Raw genomic sequence first — 23,576 nt, 5'->3', positions numbered from 1 at the left:
AGAAAAATGGATCAATAACATCCCACAAGTTAGGAACTTGTCAAGGAAGTTCAGAACAAGTATCTAATTGGGTTACACAGTTTACAGAGTTTGTAGCTTCTTATTGTCCCTCCTTGCCCTCGTCCACCAGGTGCAGTACGCTACCTTCAAGACCGTCAAAGCCTTCAGTTTTGGCAACTCCACCACCCTCTCGAAAGTGTCGCTCTCCAGGAACTCGATAGCCACCCTAGCACGCAACGCCTTCACCCACCTGCCCTCCCTGGACATCCTCTCCTTGGGCGAGAACCACATCACTGAGGTCAACCGCCACGTTTTCGTCGATCTTCCCAAGCTCACTAAACTCTACATGGACCGCAACAACATAACCACTGTCCATGAACGAGCCTTCCAGGGCCTCCACAACCTTATTGAGCTTGAGCTGTTCTCTAACCAGATTCATGTAAGGAAATGTTGTTGGTTGTGATTATTTTTGTTTAATGTTGTTGTTTACATAGTATGTTAAAGAATATCGCAGAACCCTGTTTGTTAGTACAGGTAATTGCCGTATGATTATTTTCCCCGAAGATTGAATTTATATTTTATCTTCTCCTTCGTTCAGGTGATCACCCCAGACACCTTCAAGGGCCTGCGATCCTTGGAACGCCTCGACCTCCACAAAAACCGCATTGAAGTTATCGGCGATAAGACCTTCCGCGACCTCCAGTCCCTGCAAGTGTTGGATCTGCAAGAGAACTCCCTCAAGTACATCGCTCCTAAAGGCTTCAGCGGACTCGAAAAGTTGAGGCAGCTCAACCTCCAGGTATGTTACGTGTTTACAGGGTTTACCCTATTCCTATTACAAGTTCTTCAGCTCATGACTTTCACGTATTATTGAATGAAAAAGATCAAAGGCTGCTGCCAATACACTCATAGAATTTCCAGTAATTAACTAATGTCAGGCTCTATCAGCGAGTACTAATGCTCAGGGTTTATTTTATCTTCGTGACTACCAGGACAACAAGCTGCTGACACTGGGCCCTGAGGTATTCAAGATGGCCCCCAACATCCATCACCTGGACATCCGCGCCAACGTGCTGGAGACTCTCACCCAGGAGACGATGCAACCGCTCATGGACAACCTCAACAACGACACTATGCTCTTCTTCATGGAAGGTGAGTACACCTGCATGTTTTACTCTTCCTAGCATTGGTTGTGTATCCGGAAAGGCGTCTCGTTTACGGCCTGTCGTGGGAAGTTGGAATAGAGAAGTATACTATATGTAGTTGTTTTCTTCTGTATAAAGTGCTTCTGTGCACAGATGTATTTAATAACAAATAGAACAGCAACAATTGTGGTAAATAAGAGAAAAACAAAATGCCTTCCAATTACAATAAAAGAACAAAAATGAATCGCATAGAGCCCAGAAATCTCTTCGGTTGGCTGCACAATAGTGGCCTTCATCTTTGATACTACGACGACCCTAAACTTTAAAGAAAACTTCCTCTTCTAAGGAACAAAACACCGGTGTTACGAGTATTGTTATTATCATTTATGGCTTCCTTCTGGGTGTATGTTGGTGGGTGAATAAAGGTTAAGGTGGAAAACCACTCCAGCCAAAAACTCTTGAGAAGTAATAATAGCTTTAATAGTACTAATATTGATAACACTTGATATAATAAAAGCGTTGATGGGAGTAATTGACTTAATAATTGAGGGATATTATCGTCAAGGATCAAATTACAATTGTGCTTTATGTAATTGGTGTCTGGAGTTCAGGTAATTCTTAAATGAAAACGAACATATAAACAATTCAGAATTAAATAAATACCAATGAAAAACATAAACTGAGTCATACACAGCATCATATACATAGAACTTTAAATAATTTTTTGTAAACCGTTGACATAATAAAATCACCAGACCTCTTACAATATGCGGTAAACGATCAGAAATAGACGAGTTTATTTTTGCCGTGTTGGGAAACATCCATAACAATACTACTGATCTTATCTTACTATTATTTAAAGACTGTGCACTTGAAGGTAACATAGTTAATACGATTTACTGTTCATTGTATGACTTTTCTTTACGTGTTGTATATCTGACTCCGGTCGAGGCTTATCAAATGCAGCTGGGGTCGAAATTATACCCTGTCTCCTGGTACCTCCACAAGTCAATGATGATACACATACAAGGCTTGAACCTCACTCACGGCTGTTGTCTCTTATTCCAGCACAACATATTCGTGGACATTATACGTGACGTTAGTTTATATACCTTGATAAGCATAGATAATCGGGAATATATATTTATATAGCGATATGGACAGGTAGATATGCATATAAATACTATACTTAGAGGGCTGGGAAGAATTTTATTATATTGTCGGGAACTATAATTACTGTTAGAACTACACACACACGCACACACACACACACACACACACACACACACACACACACACACACACACACACACACACACACACACACACACACACACACACACACACTGTTATGTCGTTGGTGATACATATATCATAACATTCCATATACTTTATACATATACTAGTACAATATATTTCCTCACACATTTAACCAGACACATTCGAGCCGGTGTTATACTACGTCAGTATGTTACATATTATATATTAAATTTGCATTATATAAACAATAACTTCGTGATCAATTGTGTTCTCTTTGTCGAATGAACACAACCACGGGAGAACACATGTATAGTATTTATCATTAACCATAACACATTTATAGTTGTGTTTGTCTTGACTGATTGACCGATTGACACACAAACCAACTGAGAGACTTACTGGCTGACTGAGATACTTGTTGATCGACTAGTAGACTTGCTGACTGGCCGACTGACCGAGAGACTGACTGAGATATTTCATCCTGCCTGGGCACTTTGAATACAACACACTGCACGAAGCCTTGTACGCAGTTGGGACGACTATAGGACGCCCGACTGAGGTGTTCTGTATCGGGACTTGAACCACCCACCATTGCGTCAGAATGCGAGTGCTGTATCCACTCGTTCACCACCCCTCAGTAGTATACTGAATATATACACATAAACCACCTTAATGCAACTAGAATATATTTACTCCACACTTATTACTTAAACCATCCATGTGCAAGATCTTGAGAGTTAGTGTAGCTCTAGCACTATATCATGGGTCAATAACCTCAGGAACAATGACATTTTACATATAGTATTAATATATTCTAAGTGAAAGTTAAAGGAATATGGAAATACATGTTAATGACCCGAGGAAGAAACGAATGTGAGAAGAAGCAAAAGTCAGGAGTCACCAAGAGTAAATCTGAAAATAACGTAAAATCTATGAAGGTAAATATATTTTTTCTCCTATAGATGAATGTGAGATGTACCCGTGTTTTATGTAACCTGGAAGCATTGTATTATTGAGTGACTTGAAAATATCTTGAATGGGAATGTAATTTGATTTCTTAGAAGTGAAATGCAAATATAGATATATCAAACCCTGGAAGGTCAAATACATGATAATATGTATATTTCTGGAAACGGAAGGTGAGGTGAAAATGAAAATATATTTGGGTTACGTGAACTATACCGTAATATACTTCGAGTACTTGGAAATAAAATGGATGCGGGGATATATATTTAGTACCTAGGTCGTGAAATTCAAGTTAGAAATAGAGCAGAGTAGAGGTTATATAATGGAGGCTATATAATTAATGAAATAACTACCACGCGCGTACACACACACACACCATCATATACCAATAAACACACACACACAAATACCCACACACAAGAACATACACACACACACACACACACACGTACACACAGACTAAACCAACAGGTATATTTAGCATTCAGTTGGCTACACCCCTGAAGTTTGTATATACTGCCAGTGTTGACACGGTGATTTTCGTACTTGGCCGTGCTTCCAAGTGTTAAGCTTAGGTCAACAAGGCAGGCGAGGAAAGCAAAACAAATATTACAGGCGTAGCACTACACCGAAGGACACCTTAATTTGGGGGGTGTTATGGGTGCTGTGTGGGTGACAGAAAGGGGAGTAGGAGAAGGTTATACATAGAGAGAGACAGACATAGAGGGAGAGTGGTGTTGGTAATAAAAGGGAAATGTAAACACAAATGTTTTCAAACACACTCATTAGTACACACACACATGCTCAAACACCCACATGTACACACACACACACATGCTCAAAGACCCGAATGTACACACACACACACACACACACACTCAACACACACCGACCACGACTATAAGGATAACTAGTGATAACGGGCTCTTTCGTGCCCTTGTGAGAGTTTGAACGCTCGTGACAGCGTATAGGGTGCGCCAAGTCCGTAGACTTGCATCGTTTTCCATTGTAAATAAAATTGTTAACTAATGCCTTCCTAAAGAAAACATCGACATGGGACCAGTTTTGTTCCATTCTACGAATTTTTTTGCAATTTTTCCACCAAGTTTGATAAAAAACGATTGTGCCGTTTCTGCTGCCCAGAACAGACACACAAACAGACAAATAGACACACGCCTAGTCCTATAGTATATTAGATGACGGTTAGAGATACAGATGAACCTTACAGTTATTAACCACGTTGACTGGACATAAACTCTCCTGTTGGGTACACCTGCCTCACCTATTTATTACCAGCTATCAACACATGCGGGGCCGTCGACAGTTATGAACGCTAACTCCTGATGTTTGTTTTTTCAATGTGTGTTTGTGTGTTTCTGTGTGTGTGTGTATGTGTGTGTGTATGTGAGAGAGAGAGAGAGAGAGAGAGAGAGAGAGAGAGAGAGAGAGAGAGAGAGAGATTAATTGCCCATCAGAAGCAGCTAAATTGAAATATTATGAATGCTCCTAAGAAATGCAGACGTGCCAGTAGGGAAAGGCTTGCCATTGTGACATTACTTTTGTCTGTTGTTCCTCGTGTGGCGGGATATACAGTGGGTGCTACAGTTCTAAATTCCTATTCCCTTTTCTGTACTATCTTAATTATAGACATAACTGGTCCTTTGGGTTATGTAAGGTCCTTTACGTTGATACCAGTAGCATTTATACGGAAACAAATGAGGTTAGACTGTGGCATACTGATATCTTCTAGTTACAAATACTACTGTAGAGTGTAACAGTTGTGATCACGTTCATCTTTCACACTTGGTACCCGTAATTAGTTATCGTTTGTGTTAAGGCTCCATGAGATTATTTAAAATTATTCAGGAGATATTTTCTGTTCTTGGGTGTGCGTGTGTGACTTCTCCTATAAACAAACCATAAATCCTATATCCGGAGACAATTTATTTAGGGTCAACAAGTACAAATCGTTTTCTGTGACATTTTCACAATCGATCGTCCTTGATAAAACCTCGACACTAGGTTGTTGATTAACTTCTGACAAAAGCCACCAATAAATGTCATGTTCCACAACTAACATTATTAAGTCATGTTGACGAAATTTTCTCAGCTGATGTAGCGAAAGTATGTACTGCCCATTCTTTATCATCAAGGGTACTTCGTTACAAAGCTTGGATTACCTGAAGATCAGACATCCCAGCTTGTTATTCTTAATGAATATAGTCACTACTTTTACCTGAGGGCTAGGGTAGATTAGGTTATCTTACAGTAGTAGTTAGTAGGTATCAGGCAGCTATCAAACAGGGAGGTACTACCACCTGGGTGGATATTAGAAGCATATTGTATTGTCTAATGGTAGACCCTGCTGCTGTATGGCATCACGAAAATTGTGAGCAAGTCCCATGTTGCTGATCTGACTTTCTGCCTCATTTACACACAATTGCAGGGTCTCAATTGTTTCTCTTACTTTGACAACACAACATACATAATGTATAACGTTTCTCATTTTTTTTTTCGTTTTTGTATTTATTTATGGCTATTATTATTTTTAGTATTTTGTTATTAATTTTTGAATTATAATAATATAAATAATAATAATAATAATAATAATAATAATAATAATAATAATAATAATAATAATAATAATATATTTTATTATTATTATTATTATTATTATTATTATTATTATTATTATTATTATTATTATTATTATTATTATTATTATTATTATTATTATTATTATATTTTCGCCCCTCAGGCCCTGATGTGGGTCAGTGACCTGTGCCCGGGTGGGCTAATCCCCATAAAAAAAGGGGGTGTTTAATCATCAGGTGAAATAAACTGACTTTAACTGTTATGTTTCAGTGGCTTCTCGCTGCCTACGTCAACTTATGTCCCACGTCCTGAATCTAAACTATTCGGTCACTATTAGGCGGATTTACTCGGCGTCCCACACAGCCACACCTTCATGCTTGGCTTATTTTTAATACTTAATCTCAAGTGAGTTTGATTGGGTAACAAACTTTATTTTTTTTTTAATTTCTTAATAGAGCCGACGCTAGTTACAAGTTTTAGAATCAAGGAAATTAGTTTTGACTTACTTTATCGATAGTAACAGTAATCTAGTGTTTTAACTGAGGATGGACGAGATCTTTATTTTGTATTTATTCCTCAGATACTGTAACTACCCCCAGTAGAAAACCCAGCACGGGATTCCACAATACAATATTCCTCTAGTGAAGCAATATGACGAAGCAACACCTGGCCCAGTCAGTTGTGACAAATGAATGATTTACCTCCACCAGACGGGCGTGGCCGTGGACACACACACACACACACACACACTAAAATAAAAATTGTTGTTGCTCTATTGTAATAACGTATCATTTAATAGTAGCCTCCACCCCTCCCCCCTCCCCCAGCTGTGAGTATATATTAGGGAGTGTTGGCCCGTATGTGATCCGCTCGTAACATTCACCTTTTAGTTTCGGATAACGGGTCAGATGGAATGAGTCCCCGGGGCCTTGTAAACCTGTGAGGGAGGGGGAGGGGCTAGGGGCGGTGGACGGAAGGGGGGAGAGGTGGAGGGGCAGAGAGGGGGTGGTGGAGGGAAGGGTGATCCGTCGAGGTCCTGAAATAAAAATGTATCGCTGTGTGTGGCGGGAGTTGGGAAAGGTTGGGAGGGGGAGGATTGGACAGGAGGGAGAAAAGGAGGGATGAGGAAGGAGGAGGGAGGGGTTGGAGGGAAATTGAGAGGGAGGGGGGATTACCGAATTATTTCCCACACTTTCGTTATTTCCCATTTTATCATTTGTTGCTTTATTATCTCATTCTGATAAATTTGTTGATTTATTAGTATCTTTAGTCTTGTTTCCTTCAGAGTTATTCATAATTATATATTTTTGTTCATATTCATTTATTTTTACATTTAGTTCTGTTCTGATTTATTCGCAGGTATTATTATTATTTTTCATTATTTTCTTGTAGGTTTATTTATTTATGTACTATATTAATTTACCTTATTTATTTACACTTTTTGGGGAGACGAAAAAAAAATAGATTGACTTATGTTGCGATATTTCTCAACGATGTACCAAAAGCTCTAAAAAAACCCAGAAATAAATAAAGGAGATAGACAGGAATAAATAAGAAAGATAATGAGGAAGAAGTAAGGAAGGACAGTAAAAATAGGGTAGGACAGGAAGGCAAAAAAGAGGAAGAAGAAAAAGGAGGAATGAAACAAATGAAAAAATAGATAGGAAGAAAAACGGAATGAATACAAGACGTAAAATAGAAGAAAGATCGGAAGAAAAAAGATGAAAAAATTGGAATGACAAAGAAAAATGAAGGAAAAAGAATAACAGGAATAAAAATGAAAAGAGGACAAAATGACAGTAATCGACGGCAATAAGAGAAATTAAGACGTCCAGCAGTGACTTGACTTGACCCACTAAATGGCTTGACTGCCCAGAAGAACGCTTCTGATTGGTTAATTACAAAATTATCCGATTGGCTGGTTTGTTGACGAAATAAATGAAATGGAAGGTGAAGCTGCTAATGGTGGTGACTCTCTCTCTCACTATGACATGCAGTAATCTCTATTGATCGTAAGTCTTACACGCGATAGTGACACGATGAACATAGTGTGTGGGGGTGTGGGGGGTGAAGATTATTGCCGTTGATTATTACTCAACAGTTTTCTCATAAGGTACTAATGGAGTACAGACTCAGGGAACTGTATAATGTGTGTACCATGGAAACAAAGGTATTTAGGGCCGGACTGATAGTACGTCTGGCAGCAAATGTTCCAGCAGAGAAGAAAATTCTCCCTAACCTAAAAAAAGCTTTCATGTAACACGTAAACGCAGCTTAAATTACTTTACAATGAGAATAATTACCTGTCGATAATAACGTATAAACACACCTGACAAGGGTAATAAAAATATTATATCTTTCTCCTACTGCTTAGTAATAGTGATACAGTGCTGAACTTATTTCTATATATTTCTGTTTCTTGAGAACAGTATCTAGTTGAGATAAATTAAACAGTAATCGTGTTTAGTATTATGGATAGTCAGTACTCACTCTTATCATTGATATGTCCGTAGCTAAACAGAGAACGTTTTGAGTCGCTGTGTCTCTTAGGAACACATAGAATCATAGATCATCCCGGTGATATATATCTCGGTACTAGAGCTTGGCTGATAGGGATAAAGAAGACACAGGGGAACATCAAAGCTGGTTCCTATACACGAAGTCGTGACAACCAACAGGTCTTCCCTCCTCCTCACACTGCACTGTAAACATATGGTGCGAGTCCTCAATGCCTCACCACCACCACCTGTGCCATTCATTATTTGTTTTGGTTTATTCCCATTCGTCTACAGTCCTGAAGTTCCCATTTCATTTTACCCCTTCTGTCTACTCTGAAAACATCACGTATTCTCGGTTAATGACCATTAAAACTTTACATGAAGATTGTTAAATGATTCCTTGACCTAACCTAACCTAACCTAACTTATAGACATAAGACCAATAGACATAATGTGAATCGTAGCCATTCTGAGTACAAATAACGGGAATAGACAAAATGAGAAGTTGTTGTTTGTCCTCTGTTACGTTTTCAAGGGCTGTGAGGTAATGGTGACAGTGGCTTTATGACAACTGAGAATTTAATATATAAAAACCCAATTACACGACACACACGTTCACCATAATTTCTCCTTATTATAACGATATTGAAAAGAAGAAAGATACATGAGCATTGATCGAACGTAACATGACAGTATCTTGTCAAAAACTCGTTGGTCGTATGATTCACTTAGCCCTCTTAACCCCTTGCAGTACGTTGCTAAGCCCTTTAGTACGATGAAAAAAAAACCTACGCTCTCCTGCCTCGTGTGTGTGTGTGTGTGTGTACATGATGGTCGTTTGTGTTGTTGAGCGTGACTAAAGGCTGGACTAAGGTCTTGTTGTAGGGTCCACTCATACAGGTACTACACTCCTTCCCTCCCTCCTTCCCTCCTTCCCCCCCTTTAGTGTGTTTTGTGCCTTAGACTCCTTCCTACAGTGTGTGGTCCTTCTCTCCCCTCCCTCCCACACAGTATGGTGCTTCTCTACCCTCCCTCTCACTCCGCCCCACACTGTTTGGTGCTCCCTGTCCTCCCTGCCACACCATGGAGTGACTGTGGTACCCGGGCAGCTTGGTGGCGGAACGGACCATCAGTCACCCCCGGGTATAATGATAGTCAGGACAGTCACAGCTGAGGGTGACGGGGGGAGGGGGAGGGGGGAGCGATGGGGCGTTGCAGCCAGACCTGCTCCACCAGACGGTCGTGACCTGCACAAGGGTACAGTGCATGGATGTTTATTCAGTAAAAGCGTCATTGAAGTTTACAATGGTTTAACATGTAAATAGATAGTGCAGATATACAAGTAAATGACAATGTATAAGTCGAGTCAACTAGTGATAGCCCAAGAGAACCACTAAAAGCTTATTTCCATAGGGACTCACTTGTTTTTTGTTTGTTTTTTAACGTTGTAATGGACTAACAGAGGTACAGATGAAACTATCCCCTGACAGTGTGACCTACAGTATACTGAAGCTAGACTTACCTGGTACACCATGGAACTTATGACTCTACCCAGGATATACCTCCCCCCCCTCCCTCTCCCTATGATATTTAAGTACATAGGATAAAGCTAAGTGCAGTAGGCCTATTGATCCTGCTTACACCTAATTATTACTCTCGTATAATATCTGCCCATCTTATATTTGAAACTTGCCAGCGAGTTCGGGTTGGTTGTTGATGGTGTTTGGCAACTAATTCCACTCAAACAAAACTGTTTCCAAACCAGTGTTAACTTAATTCCTTCCCAAATCTAAATTGCTACGTGTTCGTTCCTGATTTGATAGTTTAAGTACAGTACCTTAGTAATATAATTTTCACACCCTGATCATATTGACCCTCACTCAACGCCTCTCAAGAGAATACAGATTCTTTATTTTGTTTTTATACAGAAGTTTCCTAATGCCCAGGATTTGTCATTCTCTTCTGAATAGTTTCAAGGAATCTATATCCACTCTTCAGTACGGCGACCAAAACTGAACCACATAATCTAAGAGAGGTTTGACTCACACTAGATAGTTGTAAAATAACACAGATGGTCTGACTAACGTTTCTAGATGTGAACACGAGTACTCTGTTAGCCTTATTTCGTTCATAAACGCATTACTGTCTAGGTTTTAGGTCCCTACTTATTACCTCTAAATCTTAGGTTTTTACAAGCTGGTGGCGATACTAATGGTAGCAACCCACACTTAGATATCAACCACATGCTTCCTCCTCAATGCAAATATGAATCCGGGAACAAAAGACTGACAACCCAGTGCAATAACCATCCCGCCACCACCTACTGCATGGTCAGAGTGGCACTAACTACGTGCATGTGCTTCACTGTACCACATTGTACTTATCAACACCACAGCTGAATAATATCCTGCTCGGTAACACACTACTGCACTATGAGCATTATGAGGCATGATGTTCAGTAGTAAATAGGTGGTAAACTGTTCACTAAATTATTCCGTGTGTGTAGCGGCCGAGGATTTACACCGTGCCAGGACCTCTCACTCCCTCCCTTAAAGAGACACGTCGTACCTCACTCCGCTCACAGTCTCAACACTCACTCTTAGAACAATGTCGCTAAGTGTAATCGTGTATATGAAATTGGTACTGAAAATAATGGTTACTTTAACTTAACTTAAAGTCACATAATAGATAATTGGTAAAAACCGGTGTCTCAGATATTCATGTGTCTGTTTTTGTTTGTCACAATAATAACAAAGAATATTACAAACAATATTCTTTGTTTCTAGGGTGACAACATCCCTTTGCCTCAAAAACAGTTAAGCATAAAGGTATTAGTATCATATAGTATAATAATGCCTCTGATTGATTTTAACACATATAGCATTTCCCACCTGATTTCAGCACAAACTACATCTGAAATTTTATTGTGGTTGTCGGGGGTGAAGTTTAAGTTTTGTGTTTGATAGATGATACTGTAACGATTCCAAGGTTTACGTGATCCAAGAGGCTACTGTAACACTAGTGGTGGTTGTGGTGGGGGAGAGCAGGTTGACCACTACTCTTAGTAATGTGGTTGTGGTGGTGGGGGGGAGCAGGTTGACCGCCACACTCAATAAAAGGGTGAAGTGGTGTCCGCCACCTGAGGTCTTAAGACAGCCAACGATGTGATAAACCTGAGGTGTCCTTCGTCTACGTCTCCCTCCCCTGACCCCGCCTCACCCTGAGCAATCTACATCCTCCTCCTCCTCCTCCCCCCTACTCTCTATAAGTCTACATTATCCTCTTCCTCCTTCCCCTCCTTCTTACTCGCTACGTTTTCGTCCTCCTCCCCCTCCTCCTCCTCTATCACCCATACATCCTCCTACCTGTTCTTGTTCCTCCTCCTCAACTTCATTTCTCTTCCACCCTCTCACACTAACCTCCCCCGATATAATCAATGGAAGGTCATGTTTGAAACCCCCAAAGGTCACCCCACAAAGGTCAGATCGCTCAAGACAATTAGGGGTGACAAATATCGTCTTTTGTAAGCCCGGCCCTTGGTTTGTTTTGATAACGAGGTCAGTGTTACTAATGAGGATGATGTGTTGCTTTATGGGATGTGTATTGATGTCTCTGTCTGGCTGGCTGTCTGTGCGTGCGTGCGTACATGAGTGTGTGTGTGTGTGTGTGTGTGTGTGTGTGTGTGTGTGTGTGTGTGTGTGTGTGTGTGTGCTTTAACGTACTGTACCTTAAAATATTATATTTGAGAACAACAGTAGTTTAATGTTGAAAGTCAGATATAGTAATTTACCTGAAGAAAATACATACAGATGTTTATGAAGCACAACAAGGCTCACTGACACCTTAACTATTAAACCTATATTCATTGACTGGCCTATAGTACTATAATGGTGGTAATGGATCGAATAGTGTTAAGGTGACTTTGGATTTACGTTGAAGAGAATCAGACAGTAATATTGATACTAGAGAATCGACTCTCGTAATAACTATCAAACTATTGACGCTGTAAAGAGGACTGACAATATAGAGAGATAGTCTAGTAACCCTTGTGTATGGAGTCCCCGCTGAGCTGAATAAAACCGTCAGGCGTTAGCAAAGTAAAATATTAAAAGTGGCGTCCCCTTAGTATAGGGGCTAACGTTATATAAAGGAATGACACCATAATAAGGATAAAAATCGGCGTAAACTATTGATTCGTAGAGGATCAAGCTCCCTGTAGGCAATCAAACCCCACAAGACACTACAATGACCTCCAGTAAACTGTATATAAAGGCCTCCGTCAGCCCAGCCACTGTAGGAACATTTACAATGGTAGAATGATGAATGGTGGTAAGAAGCGAGCGAAATTTTGAGGATAATAGATGTGACTTGAAGATGGACGATATTGAAATGGTGTGAGAATAATGGTTTTTAAAATTACTTGTAGATAAACGATAAGAGTAATGGCGTGAAAGTGAATCATCGTAATAAGTCGAAGGTAAAAACGACAAGGAAAAGTAACGATGATGAATGGTGATGAAGGAAGAGGTCGAATGTGGTGTAAACATTACTTGATGACAGCTCTACTGGTGATAAAAAAGTGATAAGAATTAAAAAGAAAAAAATATATATTAAAACTAACTTTGTAATTAACATAAAACATAAAAATTCCATTTCATCAAAAAAAAATTTTAAGTCTCTCTTTTTCTCTGTTTTCTGCTCTTTAATAATTTGCATGAACTACCAACATTGCAGGTTAAGACACAAAGCCGTGGGTGTAGAGTAGTGACCGGGTGGGTTACCGCACGTCAAGCCCTTCTACAGTTAGTGGTGAACCAAACAAGAGTACCACCAGAATGTGTGTTTGTGTGGGTGTGTGGGGGTGGTGTGTGGGTGGGTGGTGTGTGGGTGGTGTGTGGGTGTGTGTGTGGGTGGTTATTAAACGGACTTAACCTATCAAGTATTCCACTCCAGGCTTAAATTCCTTGAAGTTAAGAATAATTAGACTAGTCTAAATCAAATTTAGCCAGATTAATCTTATCCGTCTGTAACCTGACCTGCCCTGAACTACCTCTGATTTAGTTGTCTCACAGGTGGATATATAGGAATACCTGTACATGAATATTAGCCACCAGCTTATGCCACCTGACGTTTAAACACCCTAAGGCTACCATGGGGGGGTTAGGTTAGGTTAGGTTAGGTTAGCGTCAAGATGGTTATTCTTAAGATCAAATAAGCTGGGGTGGTTAATCTTCTTGTGATCCGATAATTTATGTATTTTTCGTGGGTATCATACCAAAATATCCTATATAATTTTCCCTCTATGAAAAAAAAAAAATCTTTTGGGGATTAATTTTTAGGATATAAGTTTCCCTAATCATTACGGTGGTCGGGTGACACGGGGCCGGGGATCAAGTGTTCCGATAGATTTTCCGATATTACATTGATTTTGGACTCCTGTCGTCTGTGCTGGTAATATCTTTGAAATTCTGAAACTGTTTGTTAGTAACCAAATACCTCGACCTGGCCGTTAGTATTAACAGGGGCCAGCAGACTTGTAGATGTTTTGTGTCCAGTGTAAAATGTATTCCAGGTTAACTTAGCGGAAAGAGTCATGTATATTTCGCTTTGTCCGTCCATTCGTTAATCGTTCTTTGTTATGATTGCCTTTAAATAGTACAAAAAAAAACCCTCCGTCTTTCTAAATTTGGTGGTACGGCAGACGTAGCCTCACCCTGACTGCCAGCGACCAGGAGGTACCATCACAGCGCCATCACACGGTATAAATTCGTTCCCTGCCAGTGTAATACGAGACGTCGCTTGATTTTATTTGTATGGCAGCCACATTCATTAACACACTTTTCAATTAAATGGATGGAATATTTTGACTTATGTAAATGAATCAGTACTCTCTAATTATATGTGAATAATACTGCCACGTGTTCTCGACAGTACAAAGTCACATTACTCAATATCCAGAAACCTATACTTTAACACTGCTGTTGTCTTCGGGATTTATAAAGTATCATCAATTAAGAAGTAAAAGGAGTGGGTCCGATAAGCTGTGGAACATTCTGAGGGCTTTATAACAGGAAGCATTATAGATGGCACTCAACATGACCGCCTACAATTCCCCATCTTATAAAGTTAAGCACCCAGCCACATCTTGGTCGACTGGAGGTGCCCCGAGTGCAAACCAGTGACCCTATAGACAGCATTGTATCCATTATGTCAGTAAGCATTAGTTAGACTCAAATAACTTTAGTTTGATTTAGGCTTTTTACAGAACTTCATGATCTTAAAATAAAAAACACGTGATTTCCTGTAAAAAGTTGCCAGCAAGGAAAGACGTTAGAAAGGTAAAGAGGAGGTTAGTGGGAAGGTGTGCAAGTAGATTGGTGGTTGTTAAGAAGGATATGAAGGTAATGATAGGCAAGTAGCATATTGTAGGTGAGGAGGCAAGAGGGTGGAGTAGGAACACATTCAGGTTGAGGAAATTAAGTGGAAAGTACAAAGTCTAAGCAGCACAACCTACTACAATTATAAACTCTCTCTCTCTCTCTCTCTCTCTCTCTCTCTCTCTCTCGTGTTTTCTTGTTGTACTTTCTCCTGCTACCAGATCTTCCACCCCTACAGGAGATTAGCTTCTACTCTAACCTCGTCACTGTCCTTTTATCCTTCTGCGCCTACGTCAACATTTGTTATCATGCCTCCAAACACCTCCCTTGTTATCATGTCACCATACACATCCTTGTTATCATGTCACCATACACATCCCTTGTTATCATGTCACACATACACATCCCTTGTTATCATGTCACCATACACATCCCTTGTTATCATGTCACCATACACATCCCTTGTTATCATGTCACCATACACATCCCTTGTTACCATGCCTCCACACACATTCCTTGTTATCATGCCTCCAAACACCTCCCTTGTTATCATGTCACCATACACATCCCTTGTTATCATGTCACCATACACATCCCTTGTTACCATGCCTCCACACACATTCCTTGTTATCATGTCACCATACACATCCCTTGTTATCATGTCACCATACACATCCCTTCTTATCATGCCTCCATACACCTCCACTGTTATCATGCCTCCACACACCTCCCTTGTTATCTTGACTCATACCTCCCTTAGAACCACCTGAACGCCATATCCCCTACCATTCCTGATACCAAAGTTATTTACTACAGGGAAAACCTTACCTTTATGCCAATAAATCCTCTTGCGGTTTTATTACCATACTCAGATGGTCCTTACCACTCGAGTATGACTTGTTTACATACGAGCTGTCATTCCCATCTCACGACCTATCAGAACTCCCGACGTGATTTGAAGTTAATAATCACTATTTTGTTCTTATTATCGTCATACAGATGTTCACTACCGTCCTGGATATAACACTTCCGCATATCTTCTCCTTTGAGTATAAGTTTATTATATATCCTCCCCTGAGTATAACACTGTCACAGTTCTATACTCTCCTAAATGTGAATTCTACGCATACTTCATATCCTTAGCATAACAAGTTTTATCATAAAGTTACACTAACTTGAGTATAACAAGTCAGTGTATCTTCTCTACTGAGTATAATAAATACATATAACTTCCTCCTTCAGTATAACATAGACATATCGTTTTATTATAAGATCTTCCCATACCTTCTCCTCTGAGTATGACAATTAATCTTCCCCGCGAGTCTCACAGCTCTAGGTACCTTCAGGCTCGTGTCGCTCAAGACAACATTCTCGGACCACCACATTGAGTCCATCATCTCTCCATTCTTAAAAGGGAAGACTTGCAGGGTGTATCACATTAATGCACAAAGAATAATGTATTCAGATAAAAGATTGTGTCACTCTCGCTAATGAATACCACGTGCGTAGGAGTAGACGTCATCCTCCCCCTACCTCCTCCTCCTTTCTTCCTCTTCCTCCTTTCTTCCTCCTCCTCCTCCTCCTTTCCCCTTCCTGCCTCCCCATCACTGCTGGTGATGCCGAGGGCGCATTTTAAAACCTCTTCCGCCCCCGACATATGTTAACACCAGATTAACTACCTGTGTCTGGAACTTCCTGTCGGTGTGAACTGATAAGGTTGAGAAAAAAGTGAGATGGCATCTCTTAGAGAGATAACGTAAGTGTGTGTCGTATTGGCATTAGAGAGAGAGAGTGAGAGGGTGAGAGGGGGGGGGGAGAAGCTTCACTCTGGTACATAAACAAGGATAAGACGGTGGAAGTGATGCATATGTACTGTAAGTCGGTACTACTGCCGTCCGTCTACAGAGCTGATATGGCCTTCAGGATAGCATTCTGAGTACAGCGTATTGGGTGTCGTGTGTTGGATCTGATCAAATTGAGTTAGGTGGATCAGGTGATGAGGGGAATATAACCGGTAGGTGTGTAGGGCAGCTCAGTGGCTGATCATGTTAGCCAGGCTCTCTCTCTCTCTCTCTCTCTCTCTCTCTCTCTCTCTCTCTCTCTCGAATGAAGAGACTTATTTTCACCACCCTCAATGTCGTAGCCAGAAGCAGACTAAAGGGTTGGATTTTGAGAGATCCTTATGATTATTTTCCTCTTAACTGAGAGCAAAGTGAGGCATCGAATCCGGGTAATTCCAGTACAATTAAGATTTTATTGTGGTTGGTATCCTTTTGGCGTAGCTGAAGTGGCCCTGTAAGGCATGTTCTCATATCTCTGTTTAGGGGAGACTTGATGTATTGCTCTTTGAACATCTGTATCCAGTTCTTTATAGTGTGTGTGTGTGTGTGTGTGTGTGTGTGTGTGTGTGTGTGTGTGTGTGTGTGTGTGTCATCATCATCAATATTCATCATCATCACCGTCCTTCATATTATTGTTCATTATCATTCATATTATCACCACATTAACACCATTTTCTTAATGGATGATGGTGTTAATGCGATGACAATAGGAATGATGATGACGATAATATGATTAATGGTGATAGTAGATGATGATACGATGCACAAGTGGTGGCAAGTATGGTGAGGCTCCTAAGTATTTACGACCAACGAACACTCAGAAGTTAGAAGTAACCTATTGGTCAGAGAAGAATTCCTGTTTGTATATTATTGAGACAAGAAAGTGACCCCTAAACTCTGTGTATGTTTGTTTGTTTACACGTGTTATATAAAGTGTGTATAATGTGTGTTCTATAAATTTGTTTTATTTGTTTTATATTTGTATATGTGTTTTGATTCGTGGATTTAATGCTCGTGTTTTATTTATACGTTTAATGTATATATCTCGTGAGTGTTTTATTTATGTATTTGTGTCTGTCTGTATAACAAACCCAGTCACAGTCGACACCAAACGGTCACCGTTGGATGGACTTCTCTCGGGTGACGTGGTGTCCAGAACTATGAGGGGAAGGGGAGACGCAGTAGTTAAGTACAGCAGCAGCAACAGCAAGAGGCACAACAGCAACGATAGAGCTTTAAAGTCAAAGCCTTATGAACAATAGTTAACGGTAAACTAACAGTAGCGGCAGTATTAACCTCGACACCACCAGAGGCAGCAGCAGCATGAGCCGCCCCCAGTAAATGACACCGTGACGCCATCAGCCACGACAATCACGTGACTTTTTGTACCGTTTTCATAGACCTCATCAGTTCCCCCTCAGGGTGTTTTTTCCAATCAATTTTATTCCGTTTAATTTGCATTGTAACGAGGCGAGAGTCGTAACAGACGGTTTGTGTACCTATTCCCGGTATGTTTAGTTAAGCTTCATATTTGCTTACCAATCGTTCAGGTAATGTTATGGTAATTTCAGTGACCTCACACCCTGGGCAGCGTTCTATCTCTCGAGTTAAGTCAAGAGGCAATGTACCCGCTTGCTAAATTCTGTGCGTGACGTCAGGGTCGCTCCTCCCTCGTTCAGGATATGTCGTCACAAAAAAGAAATCCACATCCTGATGCTATTTCGGTCGGGAACAGACTCTGTTTTTTGTTATTCGTGGAGAATTGTGTGTGAGGGATTTTGCTTTTGTTTAATATGCGCGGATATGAACACGGTATCTCCGCCTCGCCCCCCCTACTACCTGTCCACGCCTTCAACTCGCATTAGTTTTTTTTGTTTTTTGGTGTTTTCTTTTTTAGAATGAATATGGCTACTGCTCCGGCTGGGGGTGACTATCAGTGTTGTCGACCTCACAGTTAACACCCGCTGACTGCACCAGTAATACAACGGTGACTCCTTGTACTCGTCAATGATGTAACCAGCCTCGCGTGTCACTGAGTCCTTACATTTGTTCACTTGTCATTTATCACTTCCCTCTTCTTACATTGTTCTCAGGTACTATACTCATTAGTGGTGGTCTAGACTGGTATATCAAGTCAATTATACTGTTACTTCCCGGTGTTACGTGTTTTGATATCAAGATGAGAGTGGACAACTTCAGCAAATATTTATATATTTGAGAATTTCTACTGTACATAAATATTTGTATATACATGATAATATATATATATATATATATATATATATATATATATATATATATATATATATATATATATATATATATATATATATATATATATACAAGTAAATTCACTGTAGGTGCGCGTGATATATATATATATATAATATATATATATATATATATATATATATATATATATATATATATATATATATATATATATGAACTTCGTAATGTTATCAGTATGCCAATATTCTCATTAGTCAACAAATACTACCTTTGTAAATATCTCATTACGAGATAACGCAGGTAAGCTTTTTACTGAACAAACACTTAAGTGTACTTAAAGATTTTTCAACAAGTAAAGTACAGATGTGTCCGCCAACAAATATAACAAGAGATAACACCTTAAACAGCGATCACCTGAACATTGGCCCCAACAGCTTATTTCAGTTCACTGTAGATAGCCACCCTTATGCTAACCTGACCTCACCTACCCTAACCCCACGGGTACCATTGCGGTGTTCAATCATCAGATGAAATAAGCTAGGAAGTGACCGATCATTAAGGCTGGTTACATTAACCCCACTTAAAGAAATATCACCATCAGTCAGATCAGTAAAGGAGGACTTCGGGCTGACTAAACTGACAACAACTGTTATCCGGGAAACACTACACCCAGACACAATGAACAATACGGCTCCATTTATCTCCATTTAATAAATTAAGCGTAATGACCTATAATTGTGCGTAAAATGATTAACAATGGGATAATGGCCGTAATAAATTACTCTAACTAGCTGATTAAGAAAGTTGTTCATATAATTCAGCCCCCCAAAAAATGCAGAGAAAAATCGTGATATTTGCATTTGCTTATCATCTAACTCACCCGTGTTGATTTACGATAGTAGGTTCAGACACGAGGGAAGTGGGCTGGCCGGTGCAGTAAGTGGTGGTAGTGGGTCAAGGATGGTAGTGGGTCAGGGATGGTGGTGGGAGAAGGTCACGGGTGGTGTTAATAGCTCACGGATGGTGGAAGTGGGTCAAGAATGGTGGTGTCAATGGGCCAGGTATGGTAGTGGGTCAGGGCTGGTGGTGGTAGTGGGTCAGGGATGGTGGTGGTAGTGGGTCAGGGATGGTTCTGGTAGGGGGTCAGGGGTGGTGGTGGCGGTAGTGGGTCGGGGGTGGTGTTGGTAGTGGTAGTGGGTGAGATGTGGTGGTTGTGGGTAAGGGATGATGGTAGTGAATCAATTGTATTTAACGAGAAACGGTGAGTCAAGAATGACGAGTCAGGTGTAGGTGGGAGTCATCTGGTGGAGTCATCACGGTCCTCAGCTCTATCCTTGTCACGTACCCTCCCCCTCCCTCTCTTCCTGCACCCCCCCCCCCTCCCAACCCTCACCTTGTATGACCTTGATGGAGACTCATCTCGCATGACCTTTATAGAGACCCTCATCATGCATGACGTTTATGAAGGATCAGATCATTAATAAGGTCACGTATGATCCTTGGGTTAATGGTGAATCATTTTATGTTTGTTAAAATTTATCAAAATATCGTAATAGTGTGTTGTGGAGTCTTTAGCGTATGACCTCTCATGACCTTTTCTCTAAAGGCTCACGCACGATGATCCTCCAGTTGTTGTTGTTTTTATTCTTCTTCAGTAAAACTGATGGAATTTTCTTTTGAGTATTAAACTCGGCTGGAATTTGCCTTTGGGCGGGCACCGACCTTATTTGACCTTTTGTGGTATAACCAGGTCAGAAACATCGAGTGTATAACAGGATGATGAACTTCATTTTATTTGACATTTGTCAGTCACGTTGTAGGCGTTTCCATGTGTTTGATGGTGCTTTATGTGACCTGTAGTCTAATATGACCTCTGGTTGATATATTTAATGTAGTCTAATGTTCTGGTGTGTTGATTAACTGCCACAGTGCTAACACCTCTCATGATCGTCTCGTTAAGACTTGAGACGTTGTGTTTTCTCGACGTATTGGTCATCATGGCCAGACGACGTAGTTGGTTTGGCCATGTTCTGGTGTTGGCGTGAGCTAGTGTCTCAAGGGGGGGGGGGAACTTCCGGGGCGGTCCATGAAGGGTACAGGAGAGAATAGGTAGTCCTTTGGGGGATGATGCGGGAGGAGGGCGGTACTGTTAATTATAGACCAGTGAGCAGGGACCAATTATGGCAGGGATTTATTCCCCTAGCAAAGTAAAAATTTATAGAGGTGTGAATTGAATTGAATTGTAACAGTTTATTTAGCCAGAAAAACACAGATACAGAGTGGATAATAATAACAATATTAACATGGCTGAGCCAGTTGAGAACCTGAGCTCTCTTTGAGGGAAAGATGGAGGCGATGACTTGCCCGCGGCGCCACAATCATCCCTACCTGGACTTTCAAACCGTAACCTAAGTCTTTCAAGAAGTACTAACGTCATAATTGTTATTGTATCGACAGTGTTTCCATCAGTTTAATGATATTCACTGTCAGGATAACACTGATCTGACGTTCAGTACATAACGTAACGGGGTAATGGGTACAGTGTAGTGATTAGAGGAACAAGTCAGTGAGGGAATGTTGTATTCATAGCTCGATCTTGTGTCCAGACTCACCGACCAACTGCATAACTGACTATATGCTTATGAAATGATAGAGCCGATCAATTTACGTAATATAAATATACGTAAAATGTTCATATCTACAACGGGTTGCATGATTGCGTGAAAAACACTTATTGGTCGTGTAGGCGTGAAATAAAGGTGTAAAAATAATCTAGTTGAATCAAGTCTCATGTTAGAGCGAATAAGACCAGGATAAACTGTCCATTTACACACGCCTTGGATAAACTGCCCTCTCCATTTACACACGCCTTGGATAAACTGCTCTCTCCATTTACACACGCCTTGGATAAACTGCTCTCTCCATTTACACACGCCTTGGATAAACTGCTCTCTCCATATACACACGCCTTGGATAAACTGCTCTCTCCATATACACACACCTTGAGTGAGTTGCCTTCTCGAGGTGGTGTGTTCTACTTATCCCTTATGTTGGCTGTCAAGAGGAACACACCATGGATGTTAGCCACCCTGTTTACCTTCACCATTATCCTCCCGGCAACAGAAACTCTATCGGATCATTATCTGCTAAAATGATCCATAGACAAATTAAACCAGCAACCTGAGCCGTCTCCAGGATCCATTAATCTTGTCTGACTCATCTCTAGCGTGGTTTAAGGAGCCGGGATGATTTTTTCTTCTTTAGTTTGTTTATGACTTTTTTAGAGGGAATTATAGAGTTGATAAAGACAACTGTGGTATGTTCAAAGTCGGTAAATTTGTCTTTAAATTTTAATTCAAGTATAGATTCAGGAATATAAAAATCATCATATATACACACAATCAAATTTATTAAGAAATATTGGAAATAGGGTATATTTAAATATAAATAACCTCCTTTCATATACAATTTTTAAATATATAAATATAAGGAAAGACACAGACAGACAATTACACTTTAATAAGAATTTAAACATAGCTAGACATCCACACCACAACGAAATCCCCTTCGATATTCTAAAATTATATTCAATATTCCGTACTTAAAGAGAGAGACAGATACTTATATACGTTAACAGAGATAAAGTAACTTATAAACCTGATTGAAGGGTGATATAGAACGTCGATAAATAGATAAACTCATAAACTGGCAGTGACAAAAAATGTGAGAGAACGAACAGCAATATGCAGACTAAAGGGAAATCAATGTTAGAGGTGATCGGCTAGAAGGTCGACGTAGACTCCGATTGGCCAGAATGACTTTTCGTTCGATCGTTCACAAGATTAGGTTTAATCCTCGTTTGATGGGCTACATCTTAACTACTTTGAGGGAGAGAAAAAAAAATAAAAAGAAATAAAAAGAACGCCGAGGGGGAAAGGCGTTGAGATGCGGGGCAGGAAGGCCTAGAGAGGGGGTAGGTGGGGAGGTGTGTGGATATGGTTGGTGGGAGCCAGGGAGTGATTTTACCTGGTGCCGGGAGGGGAATGCTAATCAACTTCGACTCACAGGTAATGGTCATGAGACTCCCAGAGTTATATAGTGAGAGAGAAAGGGAGAAGGAGGAAAACAAACAAAAGTATCAAGAAGGATGACTTTTTTATACGAGTGTGTGTAAGAGAATGTACCTGCCTGGGTTAGGTTAGGGTTAGGTTAGGTTAGGTTAGGTTAGGTTAGGTTAGGTTAGAGTTTGAGTGGTTAATCTTTAGGTGATAAAAGTTTGTTTACTCTTAATAGACTGTTGTTATTGTGTTTGATTATTGTTGAGGAAATATTGCCACTATGTTTTTTACCGTTGATGTTCTGGGGTTATTTTATTTACTGTTGATGGTCTGTTGTTTGAATGTTTATCTGTTAAATACTGTTGATCTGTTGTTAGTGTTCTTTTGTTGACTATAAGTGGTCTCTTGTGACAACAGATGGTGTGAATGAAGGTGTTACGTCATAAAGGGAATAGCGCGCCTAATTATGTTGAAAACACCTGAAGACTCGCTCCCCCAGCTTACTTCACCTGAACAACAATCGTCCTAACGCCTCCTGGATGCTAGGTTAGCTTAGAAAAGGTTAGGTTGATTTAGGTTAGATTAGGTCAGATCAGGTTACGTT

The 23,576-nt window shown here is 40.2% G+C and overlaps 1 protein-coding gene across 1 annotated transcript in view; it reads left to right on the top strand.

The window, feature by feature from the left end:
* LOC121872514 (connectin-like) overlaps positions 1-23,576 on the top strand; it is a 105,191-nt gene that overhangs the window by 69,794 nt on the left and 11,821 nt on the right. The window contains exons 5-7 of the mRNA XM_042375299.1: positions 131-439; positions 599-799; positions 993-1,152. Of these exons, the coding sequence (XP_042231233.1) occupies positions 131-439; positions 599-799; positions 993-1,152 (670 nt within the window). The remainder of the gene's footprint in view (positions 1-130; positions 440-598; positions 800-992; positions 1,153-23,576) is intronic.

Source organism: Homarus americanus, unplaced genomic scaffold, assembly GCF_018991925.1.
Source record: "Homarus americanus isolate GMGI-L3 unplaced genomic scaffold, GMGI_Hamer_2.0 scaffold52711, whole genome shotgun sequence".
In the NCBI taxonomy this organism is placed as follows: domain Eukaryota; kingdom Metazoa; phylum Arthropoda; class Malacostraca; order Decapoda; family Nephropidae; genus Homarus; species Homarus americanus.
The sequence above is the reverse complement of the archived record's forward strand: the minus strand, read 5'-3'. Positions and strand labels throughout refer to the sequence as shown.